At 37.5% G+C, this 14,148-nt stretch overlaps 2 protein-coding genes across 2 annotated transcripts in view; both read right to left on the bottom strand.

Moving 5' to 3' along the window:
- The window catches only part of LOC142351794 (uncharacterized), a 338,941-nt gene that overhangs the window by 7,925 nt on the left and 316,868 nt on the right, over positions 1-14,148 (bottom strand). The window contains exons 6-10 of the mRNA XM_075403974.1: positions 13,464-13,555; positions 13,036-13,184; positions 11,931-12,037; positions 4,976-5,608; positions 3,341-3,625 (exon numbers count right to left, since the gene is read on the bottom strand). Of these exons, the coding sequence (XP_075260089.1) occupies positions 3,341-3,625; positions 4,976-5,608; positions 11,931-12,037; positions 13,036-13,184; positions 13,464-13,555 (1,266 nt within the window). The remainder of the gene's footprint in view (positions 1-3,340; positions 3,626-4,975; positions 5,609-11,930; positions 12,038-13,035; positions 13,185-13,463; positions 13,556-14,148) is intronic.
- LOC142351796 (angio-associated migratory cell protein-like) overlaps positions 1-14,148 on the bottom strand; it is a 217,581-nt gene that overhangs the window by 99,010 nt on the left and 104,423 nt on the right. The window lies entirely within an intron of this gene.

The following is a 14,148-nucleotide window of genomic DNA, read 5'->3' as shown; positions in this document are numbered from 1 at the left end:
GTGATAATTTGACAAGGAGGCAAATAAACTCCTAAAATATGCAATTATGAACAAAAAATGAAAACACGTAGTATCAAAACAAAAAGACAATTAGTTGAGCAAAAAACTGGTACGGACATAAATTTATAATCCACAGGAGATTTTTTAGTCAATTTTTACTGAGAATGAATCCAAAGTTGAGAAAAAAGATGAAAGAGGGGAAAAGTTCAAAAATTCTTCCTAAAAAGTAACTGGATCCTTCACTGGGGACAATAAGTCATTGGGCTACAAAAAAGATAACAAATGAAAGCAAAATTCAAGAAGTACATAATTTTTTTTTACTAAAACAATTGGTCAGAGCCACAAATTCATGAGCTTAACTCTAAAATTAGGAACTGTAAAATTAGAAACTGTAAATGTAAAATAATCTCGTTGGGCCTAATCTTTTGTAAATAGTATCTGTCGTTAATTGAGCCCTGATGTGAAATACTTGTAAGTTAAAAAAAGTTTACATGAACATTTACATATCGGAAATATTTTAAAAAGTCGCGCCCCATTGAAATCTAAAAAACTTTCATCGTAAGGATACATGGCGAGATCAAGATCAACCAGATGTTGCTGTGCGTCTAACAAAATACTCATTTCTTCAAATAGTTGCGAAATGGATCAATTTTTTAACAAAGTTTTTCAGTTTGTCAAAAATAAAAACGCATTTTGTATAAATATTGTTCAAATTTGCAAAAAACTGGCAAAAATATGATTTCAGAAGACACAAAGCGAGTGGGTGTACAACTAACTGGTTTGTGAGCTTAAAAAATATGGCCGCAAATTTAATGTGTCTAATTCCAGCAAATTTAAAGCAAGCGGGCTAAGAAAGCAAATTTGGAAAATTTAGCATCATTTCTAGCCAAAAAAACTCAGATCTAACAATTCAGCAACCCTCCTTTATCTTCAGAGATAAAATTAATAACACTACAAACCATACCCGACAGATTGACGGAAAATAGCCGCCGTTGATTCCCATAACTCTAATGGGATTGAAAGAAAAGAAAATATCGACAAAAATTGATTTTTGTATAAAAACATTTTTAAGTGCGATTTATTTTAATGTCATTTCGTAATTGAACATACTCCTGTCTCTCAGTGAGAAGCTAAATGGTCTAGTATCAATACCAATAAGCATTGTAGATAGTAACTTTTATCCCGTTTCTATTTCTGACTGATTTTTTTATACCGACTCTCTTCATTTTGAATTGCTTTGCTGAGCAGCTGCTGTTTAAAAAGACTTTGAGCAGAATGACAGAAGAGTGAAACTAGCCCAGAGAAGTCAAAATGATTTCACGCAAAATGTCGAAAAAGCGGCAAAATCGGAAGATAAGGGCGGCTATTAATAACAATTTCAACAAATTTCAGCAAAATTGTCGAAAATTAGATAAAAAATACCGAAATTGTGAATAAAAACAGCTGAATTACGTCTAATATTCACAAAACTTTAAACCTCAATAACTCCTTACAAAAAGCGAAAACTGAAAAAATCTTTTTAATTCCATATTCTACGCTGGACGGGCTTTTTAATGATACCACTCACATTGCTCTACGATGAATATGTCGATCAGCCAAAATTGTCTGAACAAAAAAAAACCCATTTGAGTATATAGTTCCTCCCCCACTAAAGTGGGTCGGAACAAATAGTTTTCAAAAAAGCGTGTTAATTTAATTCCCATTTTTTAGTTATACTTACTCCTGTTTCTTAATAAGATAAACGGATTTGTACCCGTAAAGGTATAGATCCATCACAGCCCCATTGTAAAAATTTAGATTCGTCACTTCTTTAACATATCAGGCAGAATAGCCATAAAATGGACGGTATTAACTTTACAGACTGACCAAATTGAAAAACTAAAGGTGGAAAACTAACTATAGCTGGTCTTAGGCTAAATAGAACGAAAGACAATCCTATCATCTTGAAGTTAAGCCTTCTTCTTAAAGAAAGCAAAGATCATTTTCGTTACACTAAAAAGACTTATTCGGGGGCGATTTTTAGTACCATTTTTTACATCAAAATTCCAAGTCTAAATGAGAGCTAAGACAACAGCAGAAAATCTGTTCAAAAACAGCAATAAAAGATTACACCGTGAAACATAGCAGGGAGGTTGTTGGACAATAGCCGTGAAATGCCGTTGAAACCCGAGAACCCTTGTTAAAAAACTACCAGCACCAAAGAAGGTCTTCGAAAATTAAATTCAAATTTCAAATGATCTACCAATTTACCAATCAAATTACAACAAATAATCATAAAGGACTAAATTCGAGCGAATTACTAACAACCGACCGACGAGCGGCTGGCTTCGGCAGTAGCCAGCTGCGGCTTAGGGATGCTAGCATTAGGATGAGGGAGAGGAATGGGAGTCTCAGAGGAGGGGGGGGGGGTGTCAAGCGATTGGAAGTCCAAAACGCCAGGTGGCGATAAGTGGACGCGGAAGTTGTTGGGGGATGCGGGGGTTAAATTCATAAGATTAAGACCCGCCCTTTACACCATGAAATTATGTCTCCTCAAAAAATTTCAGCGAATCGTATACTTAGAGACCCCAGGGTACGATTTCATCGTTCACTAAAACTTCGAGGCAGAGCTTAGTTTGGAAGATTGAGGTTAGACCTAAAGAAGTAAAAGTCTAATCTTTGTCAAACTTAGTGTCCTAGTTTAGGACACCCAATTTAGGGCAACAAACAGACTTAGTTAGAACTTTAATGTTTGACACGTGAATCAAACCGCTATAAATAATAGGCTACTTCGCTATCGGGGACGTTTGGTTTATTTCAACTCCTGTATATTTTCTTTCATTTATCTGCAAAATTGAGTTCCATGCCCTTTGGTTCTTTAAATACGTTAGAACAAAATCTTAGTTGCTCTCGGGTCTCGTGACCAGCACTCAGTCGCAAGCACCCTCAGGGCACTAAGTCCCTCGGGCGACTAAGAATTTGTTCTTAGAGACTAGTACACTTAACATACACTTAGAGACTAGTAAGGCTCTAAGAGAGCAGCTCGGCTCTTAATGCTTTCCACTCTGCTCTTCAATTTTGTTCAGTAATGCCCTAAACCATGCTTGCACATGTTTCAGCGACTTTTACATCCTGTTTTAAATACACTATAAAATTACCGATCAAAAAAGACACTCCACCAATACTCCTCTTCTAGTCGTAAAAGGAACATGATGAGACCAGTAATTTTCAGCTATTGCTTTGCGGCTATTTAATTTTTAAAAATATAGTTTGAACTAAAATAGCCCAGCCATCACTTCCCCGTTATTAACAAAAGAATGTGCATTTTTCAGACAACAGGAGACTTCAAACTAAGACTCACAAAATCTATGCCACACTGACATCTGAGACCCACGTCATCGATGTCTACATTCTCCACTCCATCGTTATCCTCTTCACTCTGCTCTATGACGTCATCAATCTCTTCATCTGCCATAATTGGACTCGTGATTTCCACCTCAGACACATGATCTTCACTTCCCTGATGATCATTTTCGTCTCTTTCATTACAACTGTCCCTCACAGCCAAATCTTTACCCGCCTTATTCCCAACATCTTGCTCAACTTCAAATCCCTCGTCCATTGATTCCATCTCCTGTTCCTCCTCCTGTAAGGGAAAAAGATGACTTCAAAGAGTACTGAATTGAATACTTTTAAAGTTTGTATACAAAAGCTCAATTTAAAATCAAATATAACCAAATAATGTCCGACGAACTGCTCTCAAATGACCCACGGGCGGGGGATCATTGAAAAACTTCGGGGGTGGGGATGGAATAAGTGAAGCTGCTTGGGGCGCAAAATGAGTCAAGCGTCTTCAAATTATGAATAGAAGCAACTAACATAACCAACTAACGTCAGGCGAATTGCTCTAAAACGACCGGCGAGCGGTTGACTTCGTCAGTAGCTAGCCACGGTTTTTTGAGGCTAGCTGTAGCTTGATTCGACTCCGCAACTTTTAGTTTTCTAGCCTTGTTAGTAAATAAATCAAAAAACTGCTATTTTAAAAATGTGCAGCAAATTTTTAAAAAAGCTTCCAGATTTCGCAATGAAAATGTTCAAAACTATTTTATGTCTCTGATGTCAAGTAACCCATCTACAAGACTTGAAAAGCTTCGTTGGCCAGCTGAAAAAATTTGAAAAGATTCAAAAATTTTGTAAAAATTGAAAATATTTTGTAAAAATTGATGATAAAATCTTGAAAAACATTCCATTACATCTAGAAAAAAGCAGTAACCTATAATCAAACCCTAGAGAAGGTTTTGTGGCTCTTGAGGCTGGAGAAAACTAAAAAATGACAAACAATTCCAAAAAATTGCAAGTTGAGCAAAAAAACTGCTAAAATTTGTGCTAATAAAAGTTGAAAACTAATCCATAGCCAGAAACATTAGAGCACAGCGTGGTGGGGGGTTGGGGTAAAAGTGGGGGGGGGGGGGGGGGGGTCAACAGTGGGGTGTCTTCAACCTCTAAGAACCGCCCTTAAAAACCATAAGTATAAGTCTCCAAAACAGTTTGAGCTGAAACAGAGCTGAAAGGCTTTAAGAGCACTTAGCACTTAATACCCGCTGGGCGCTACCTGTTTTTCCCGTTTTTGAGGACGAAAAGTCAAAAGCGTTAGACGAAAAATCGGTCAAGCGAAAAATCGCATTAAAAAAGACCGACAGCACTAATATAATTGCAACAAACTTCGTTTGAGAGCAAATAAAAACGCACGAGTCCTGAATTCTAGCATGGAAACGTCACTACATGGTCAGACGAAAATCGGTCGACCAAAACATTGCAGCGAAAACGATCAACAGGTCTACAACAATGTTTGCAAACTTCGTTCGAAAGTATTCTAGCAAATGTTGAACATAAATTGAACTGTGGAAAAAAGATTAGCTGCAGCTCAAAAAAAGTTCCTTCATCAATTGCGCGGTCGCTTACAGCTGTTTTTTTAACAATTTTAAAATTATAATACCTCATTTAGCTGGATTTGGTGATACATTTCTCCTGCAGCTTTGCTTGTGGCATCAGTGACTTGTGACCTCACGCTCTTTTGACTTTGGCTCTGGTGCGATCTCTCTTCGATCGGCTCCAAAAAGCCACTAGTGTTAGAAGTCTGGAGGAAATCGTTTCTTTGGCTCTTCCTGCTGTTAACCCGACCGGGATATGATTCAACAGTATGCACATTTGCGGGGCTCCCGGCACCCTTTCGGGGTTTTTCGCTTGCTACAGACTTCTCCGGGACGTTGGAAGAATCGCTTTGCACAATATTAGGATATGATGCCGCAGCGATCGATGAGCGGGTAACTCTTCGACGTTTAGGCAATACCGGGGAATCTTTCTCTGTCTCTTTTGCCGAAGTTTCCGATATGATATTGAGATCAGCAGCGTTTTGGTCAATGACTTCATTTGTTCGTTTTTTAGTTCGCTTCGAAACAGACTCACTCGACGCCATTTCAGGAAGGGCGTTAACAGCTCTAGTTATATCTTGGTTCTCAGGTTCATCGTCAGTTGGTTCTGGTGCATCTTCAATCTTGAGTCCTTCAGGAAGAGTTGTAGGAACGTTGTTTTTCACTGTACGCACTGCCAGCGAAGTTGAACAAGTCACCTTGAATCAGGTAAAAAAAACCTCTCCTTTAAAAATTTCGTCGCATAAAGACGCTAATATAAATTTAATACAGCCCAAAATTAGTCAGCTACAAACTTAAGGCAACTTCAATTAAGAACAGTTAAAGAACTTAGTTAATTATTACTAGCGCAATGGAGCTTGCTACATTCCATAAGCTAGACCCAAAAAATTCTTATCCTATGCACAGTTTTACATATACAAGCAACCGGAACTTTTTGCGGCTACATCATTGGCACAGAAAAAGACTGAAAAATTGAGCAGAAGTCTCAAGCTAAACGTCAACTGATCATAATTAATTTTAAAAGATAGAGGTTAAGGACATTAGATAAAAATTCAACCTGATGACTAGCAATCAACCCGCAATAGTAATATGGTGATCGTTTTTAGAATTTTGCTGCACGGATACTGTGCAACCCAAAGAAGGGGAAATAATAAATCAAGGGCTGCAAACAACCTCAAGGCCCCTTTACGAGAGCTTCGTTGATCTCTGGCCCAGAAAAACTCTGAGATGAAAGAATAGAGCTGAAAGTGTAATTTGACAAAGAATATTATTTTAACCAGTTTTGACGATCTAACTAAATCTGATGGCAGAAAAAGGCAAAATCTTGAAGCCTCAGAAACTATCCTATGTTTCAGACCAACAAAGCTTTAAACAACCATTCATTCTTCGTAAATGAAAACCTTTGGAGGGTGGCTATGACTTCTTTAGGGAACTTCATAGGGTTGAACTAATCAACCAAACATCGCCGACTACCGTCGGGCGAATTGCACCAAAACGACCTGCGAGCCGTTCATATCGTCAGTAGCTAGCTGTGGCTTAGGAAGGCCAACTTTAGCATTATTGAGTAGGGGAGCATGCGGCTTTACAACTAGAAAGAGGGAGGACGGGATCAAGGGGGGTTGAGTGGGACGGAAGAGGTCACACTAAGAACTGTCCTTTCTACCAAGAAGTTATGACTATGAAACAGTTTCGGTGAATCGCAGGCTTAAAGACTAGTGTATGGCTCTCAGAGAACTTAAAACCCTCCGGTCTTCACCTGCTTATCCCCTTTTCGAAGACGAAAAGTCAAATGGTCAGACAAAAAATTGGTAGTACAAAAACGCGCAAGCAAGAATAAACATAGCTGGCAGATTGCCAAAAATAGCCGCAATAGCTTCGTAGATCTGCATTCTCAAGAACATACCCGGCAGATTGCCGGAAAATAGCCGCCGTTGATTCTAATAAGCCATGATTGGGATTGAAAGAATAGAAGACATTGAAAAAAAAAGATTTTTGTACAAAAACATTTTTCAAGTCCGATTTATTTTGATGGCATTTCGTAGTTGAACATACTTCTGTTTGTTAGAGAGAGGCTACAGGGGCTACTATCAATACCAATAAGCATAAGAGATGGTAACTAAGACTTATAGGAACGACGTTCAAATAGCGGTCATCTAAAATTGGGCTTTATGGGTTTATCCCGTTTCTATTTCTGACTTCAATTTTTTATACTGACTCTGTTCATTTTGAATTGCTTTGCTGAGCAGCTGATGTTCAAAATTACTTTTAGCAGAATGAGAGAAGAGAGAAACTAGCCTGGAGAAGTCAAAAAGATTTCACGCAAAATGTTGAAAAATCCATTTAGTTGAAAATCAAACGCCGTTTTTCTAAAATCAGAGTTTAAACAATTGTACACCGCTTCTTTTGCTACACCGCTTTTTTGCTAAAAAAGATACTCGCTTTTTTGCTACACTTCCTGTTCCAAAGTGACTTTATAAATCATGAAAATATGTGAACAGATCTTCAACCAGCGCCTAATACGTTTAAAATTCTTTGAAATGTAAAAAAGGAGAGCGCCTAAATAACTGCCGTTGAGAGGCTGACGGCGGCTATTAATGAGAACAGAAAAACGAACTATGGTGAGTCGTATTTCGTTTTTAGGCAAAGACCAAACATTTAATGACCAAAGCTGAAATTAGCCGATGGTTTAAAAATCACGGAACAGAATTCAAAGTTCAAATTTATAACATGCTGACAAAAAAGGGGTGTGAGGCATAAAAGTGGAGGCGGTTGTCTAAACCTCATAGAGTTGCGCTTTTCAACATGAATTTACGCCTACAGCGTACGGTTTGGAGGATTTGGCCAAGAACGCCCTTTCACATAATTAATTTACGTCTCCTCGGCAGTTCCGGCGAATCGCACACTTAGAGACTAAAAAGGCTCTTAGAGAACAGCTCAGCTACTCAAACCCTCGCGCTTCATCAGTCTATCACGTTTCTAAAGACAAAAATTTGCGCTAAATCGTGCTTTCGACAAAATTGCAGTACAAATTTTGCAGATATAGCTGGAAGATTGCCGGAAAACAGCCGCAATAGCTTCGCAGACCTACAGTCTCAGAAAGATACTCAGAGAGACAGACCAAAAACGTTTCTGATTCAAGGCTGAGATGTTATACTTAGACTAAGAACATGTATAACTTACTACTGCTTCTAGTAGGTGCCCTCAAAAAGCCTTCAATTCGAGTGACACGTTCACTTGACCTTATCTCTTTGAATTAAAGTCAAGAAAAGTCAACTTCAGAGCAAGGAAGTCATTTTTGAGAGCGCAGTGAGTCACGTGTGACCAAAAACTTCATCACGCCAATGAACAAAAAATTCACTCCAATAACAGTCAAAAATGACGTCAAGCACGCAATTCAGTTGAAATGGCATGAACGAATGAACAAAAGGTTGAAGTGGTTGTGACGTCATATGGTCGTATCAAAAATCCGAATTAATGTAACATAGCAGCACAAAACCCGAATAACAAGAATTGACATAAATGATGACATTACGATTGATATTCTGCAGCAACATATCGAAGAGTGTCAACAAAGCCCCCGACACCACATGCTCAAAAATGAACGGAAAAACCAAAACAATTTCGTTTCCCAAAATTTAATGCTTCAAGAATCCCTAAAAATAACAAAATATTGATAATATTGATTCTATGAGCTCTTAGAATTTCGTATTACAAAAACCTGGTGGGAATCAACAGACAAAACAAAACGAGAAAAACGAGAAAATTGGCAAAAACCAAACTTTGGAAATCAATGGCGCAAACTAAAAGAACCTCATAAATACAACCCAAAACCTAAACCAAAGCCTATTATAAAACTTTTAAAAATGATAAACTACTTTTCGTTGAGACAAAAATAACACCGCCCTAGTAAGTCAACCACAATTTATTGTTGTTCTTGAGACAAAGTGAAAAGACAATTAAAACGCTTTACAAAAAAATCAACCTTTTCCAAAAAGGAGGTGTCATAATCTTAAAAACAATTGCTCTGAATTCAAGCTGCTAATCACACCCATCTATTACGCATTAGAAACTGATGAACAACTGCTATTAATGAGGTTAAGAGATAAAACAGTAATAAGTACAAAAAATACTTAAAATCAAATTTAGCAAAAATCTTTGAAAATGAACAGCATACAAGTCAAAGAAAGAACAGCTAAAAAGTAGAAAGATAAACTCAATTCATTTAGGCAACCTTAAAAATCGATGAGGCTTGCATTAAGAAGACTTAGAGATAATAAAACAACGTATGCAATGAAAACTAGCAAAACTTCAAAGATTCGATATTTCTTGAAAAGAATGAAAGCCAAAGCCATAGAAGGAATTAACTTTGAACTGAAACAATTAGAGCGAATAAAACAATTGGTATTAGCAACCTACGAGGCCTGTCCTTAATGAGATGAAATGATAGGACAACAAAAAGTAGAACAAATCACAAAACACACATCAAACAAAACCGACTAACGTCGGGCGAACGGTTGGCTTCGTCAGTAGCTAGCTACGGTTTATTGAAGCTAGCGCTAGCTTGATTCGACTCTGCAATTTTTAGTTTTCTAGCTTTATTAGTAAACAAATCAAATAGAAAACTGATATTTAAAAAATTTGCAAAATATTGAAAAATTCAAAAAAAAGCTTCCAGATTTCGCAGTGAAAATGTTCAAAACTAATTTTACTCTCCTGAGTTATATCAAGTAACCCATATGCAAGACTTGAAAAACTTCGTTGGCCAGTAATGATAGTTAAACTCAGAAAAGGACAAAAACAATCAAAAATTTTGAAAACAATCGCAAAATTTAACGAAATCTTGCTAAAATTAAAGACATTAAAATCTTCAAAACTATTTCAAAAAGATCCATAAATTTGGAACATGATAATAATTGTCCGAAAAATAACGATAAAAAAGTCAAAAAGATTTAAAAAAAACTTGAAAAAATTGCAAATAATTTTAAAAATTTCTGATCTTAAAATCTTGAAAAACCTTTCATTAATTCTAGAAGCCACGAAGTCCCCTATGCTCAAACTCTAGAGAAGCTATGTGGCTGTTGAGGTTGGAGAAACCAAATAAACGAAAAAAAAATTCAAAAAACTTGAAAAAAAGAAGTTGCAAAAAAAAACATTTTTCAGTAACTCATTATCAAACCCTAACGGAGATTTCCTGTTAGGCTGAAAAACCTGAAAAAATGACAATAATAACAAAGAATTTGACAAAAGCGATAATAAACTGACAAAAAACGTTATAAAAAGTTAAAAATTTAAGTTTTGTAAAAAAAAACCGCTGCAATTCGTGGTGGTGAAATCTGGAAAAACAATTCATTACATTTAGAAATTATACGGTACCTATTTCTGAACCCTAGATGAGGTTTTTCGAGTCTTGAGGCAGAGGAAACCTAAAAATCAACAAAAACTGGAAAAAGGCAAGTTTTATCAAAAAAATTGATAAAAGTTTTCATACTAAAAAAAATTGAAAGCTATTCTATGGCTATCAAAATTGTTTCAGTAACTTATTGTCAAACCCGTAAGGACGTTTTCTGGCCCATGCGTCCGGAAAGAAATGGATAATGAAAAATAAATGTCAAAAAAATAGGAAAAATTTGCCCTTTTTGTCAAAAAAAAAGCTAAAATTCGTGATGTTAAAATGTTGAAACCATTCCACTACCACTAGAAACTATGCAGTAACCTAATATAAAACCCTAGAGGAGGTTTCTTGACAACTAGGGCTGAAAAAAAACTAAAAATGACAAAAAATTTGAAAAAGCTGAAAAAATTAGTTAAAAAATTGCGTGTTTTTAGCGATCGGTTGTTCGTCAGTAGCCACGGGAGGCGGGGGGGGGGGGTCTACACCGGTGTCTGATGGAGAGAGGCGGGCAACAGTGGGGCTGGGGGCAACAGCGCGGTGGGGGGGGGGGGGTGGGGGCAATAGCGGGGGGAGGGGTCAACAGTGGGGGTGTCGTTAACCTCTAAGAACCGCCCTCACAACATACGTATAAGTCTCCAAAACAGTTTGAGCTGAAACAGAGCTGAAAGGCTCTAAGAGCACTTAATGCCCGCTGGGCGCTACCTGTTTATCCCGTTTTTGAGGACGAAAAGTCAAAAGCGTCAGGACGAAAAGTCAAATCGCATGAAAAAAAGACCAACAGGACGAAAAGTCAAATCGCATGAAAAAAAGACCAACAGGACTAAAATAATTGCTCTCAACTTCGTTTGAGAGCAATTAATAAAATGTTCAGAACAAATAGTGTCAAAGTCTTGAAAGACACTAGACAAACTCAAAAAGCAATTTAGGTTCATTTATGCCTCATTAGCAACCAATGATACTGTCATTACTGATCTCGGCGATAAGACAACGGAGATAATATTTAAGGGGCGAACATCGAATTTTCATTGACATTTTATGACAACAAATTAAGTCAATGTTAAAAAAAACATTAGCTGCCCGTCAGTGAGTTCAATCAATTCCAAATAGGCACAATTTGAAAACATATGAAAACTTATTAATAGCACTCAAGAGAAGAAACACTGAAAAAAATTGCTTTCAAAAACATAAAATTTGTTCAAATACCAACCTCTCACTCCGCTTAAAGGTATTTTGAAAAAAATTAAGCTGCAAACCTAATCGCTTTTTCGCTCCCTTTACTACTCCAACGTTCTTAAAATTACCATTCTAAATTGACTTCGCACTGACGTGAAAAAGCCGAAAAGTGTGAACAGATCTTAAAAAAGACAGCACACCAATACAACCCAAATACTTCGGATTGTAAAAACCAAGAGAATGCCAATAATAGCCCCAGTAGGACTAACATAACTGCCGGACTAATAGAACGGTCAACCGGACCAATAAATCTGCTACAAACTACCTTTGAGAGCAATCAAAACCACTATCATGCGCATGCCCATAGAGCCATGCGCAATCACACATAGCGTAACAGATATATTGTCAATGGTTTGTGCTAATAAAACATAGAATTTTCTAAGGTTTTGACTCACAGTTGTGACGTCGCCAAAGTTGATTTGAGAAGAAGGCTTGTTGAAATGCGCAAGGTTCTTCATGTCAATGGGCCTGAACCCTTTCGGCTCGTAATCATCTGGGGTCCCTAAAATGACCAATCCAAATTTAAATTCTTCAAAAAAAAACAAAGCCGACTTCGACGTTTGAAAAGCAGTTGCTTATGAGGCGATGAGCTCGAGAAACATCTGCAATACCCGAATAAAAGCCGTTATTATAGAATTATAGCCCGTCCCTACATACAGCCCCACGCTGCCGTAAATATACCATAATTTATGAGGCTTTAGTGTTCTGTGGTTTAAGATAGAAAAGACGAGAAATTAAGAAAAAAATGGTTAAATGGACGTGTTAGAACATTGCTTAACATCTGACAGTAACGAAGCACTTCAAAGGAGATCCTGGTTGGTGTCAACCTGTTTTTCCTTTTCTTTGGTTTGCAAATTTTGTTTCAAGAACCAATTTTTGCAAAATATGCTTTCAATTCATTGGTTTTACGCGTGACTTCCCTTTGTCCTTGATTTCGGCAAAATTGTTGCGAATTATGGGCTAATCTTACAAACATATTGTGCTAATTGTAATTTTTTTGGCTTTTGTGGGATATTAGCAAACATAACCGACTAAACGTCGGAAGAAATGCTCTCGAACGACCAGTGGGAGCTCTAATTAATTGCAGCCTGCTTCAGTCCGGGGTGGAGGGCGAGGGGAGCATAAATGGGACTGATAAGCTCAATAGTGGGCTTCAAACAACCACATCAGAGGTTAACAAATACCACTATTAAAATTTAAAGTGAAAAATGGCACCAGTTTCGGGGCACTTTTCATTTGATTTTTATTATTAAATTGCCGCCAATTGCGTTCAGCTGCTTGAAATTGTGATTGAGAGAGAATTTTAGATCACGCGAAACGCAAAAAGTCAAGGGCGTAAAAGTCACTCGAAAAGTCACAACCGTCAAGCAAAAATTTTGCATAAAAAAGACACACGTTTACAATAATTGCTATGAACTTCGTTCAAGAGCAATTAACAAGAAATATGGATGTCGATAACAGCATCTTAACAGCATGCTTAATATTACAGTCGATCAACACCTTGTCGATATCCGATTCTGAACTTGAACTGAACGTCGTCAGGAAGTGGTGGCATGGATCCCAGTACCTGTTGCAGTCTGTCCAACAACCTCTTGGCAGCCTCAGTTGTCTCCGAATAGGTCTCGGTCGTGCAGTAACACTTGTTCGTGCTAAAATAACGTTGCATTTGAACTTCGAATCAATTCTTATATTTATTGCAGATAAGTACACGGAAGCAACTAGTCCATCAATTATTTGTGTGAAATAGCTCTAATAATAATAATAATGATAAAATGTTTTCAGCACAAACAAGTAGTACTCCAGTTACCAATTTTCCCACTTTATTCATCAAACTTAAATTTCTTTTTGTTTAAAATACCAATAACAATTTCACGTACCAATGTCATGCAACACTTGTCTGAAACAATTTTTATAGACAAATTACTTACTTATAGAACTCGCATATGACCTCATCAAGTTGGTATTTGAAAGAGAAAGTGTACGACTCCAGAACGTCCGATTCGTTCCCATTTTGAAAGACCTGAAACAAAAAATAGTTTAATTTCTATAATTTCTTGCTACGACTAAGTATCACTAACATAATCCCCTTTGGAAGCAGACAGTCTAGAATTCATCCCTATTTTAAGAGGCATGAATCAAAATAATAAGCCTCTAACAAAGAGTAGCACTGAAATGATGGACCATTATCCACTACTGTACAAAACCGAAAAGGCAGATGCAGAAACCAAAGTTTATTTGACGTTCTTCAATTTTGACGAAATAAAAAATAACCGACTAACGTCGGGCGAATTGCTCTCAAACAACCCGCGAGCAGTTGGCTTCGGTAGTACCCAGCGGTGGCTCAGATATGCAAGCATGGGGGGTGGAATGGGTCAAGCGATGGAGTTGCGTCGAGTTGGAAGGGTTGTACGAGAGGGGGGTCCAAAGCGCCAGGTGAGGAGGTGGGACTGTTTGGTATTAAGTTGGGGGGGGGGGGGGGGGGGGGGGGACGAGAGCGGCAAAATTTTAAGATCAAAAACCGCCCTTCACACCATGAAATTCTCTCCTCAAAAAAGTTTTGGCAAAACGCATTATTAAAGAACTTAATGCCCTCCGAGCGCTACCTGTTTATAC

The sequence above is a fragment of the Convolutriloba macropyga genome, chromosome 13, assembly GCF_964194025.1.
Source record: "Convolutriloba macropyga chromosome 13, txConMacr16.3, whole genome shotgun sequence".
In the NCBI taxonomy this organism is placed as follows: domain Eukaryota; kingdom Metazoa; phylum Xenacoelomorpha; order Acoela; family Convolutidae; genus Convolutriloba; species Convolutriloba macropyga.
Note: the sequence above shows the minus strand (reverse complement) of the source record. Positions and strands in the feature narration are given on the sequence as shown.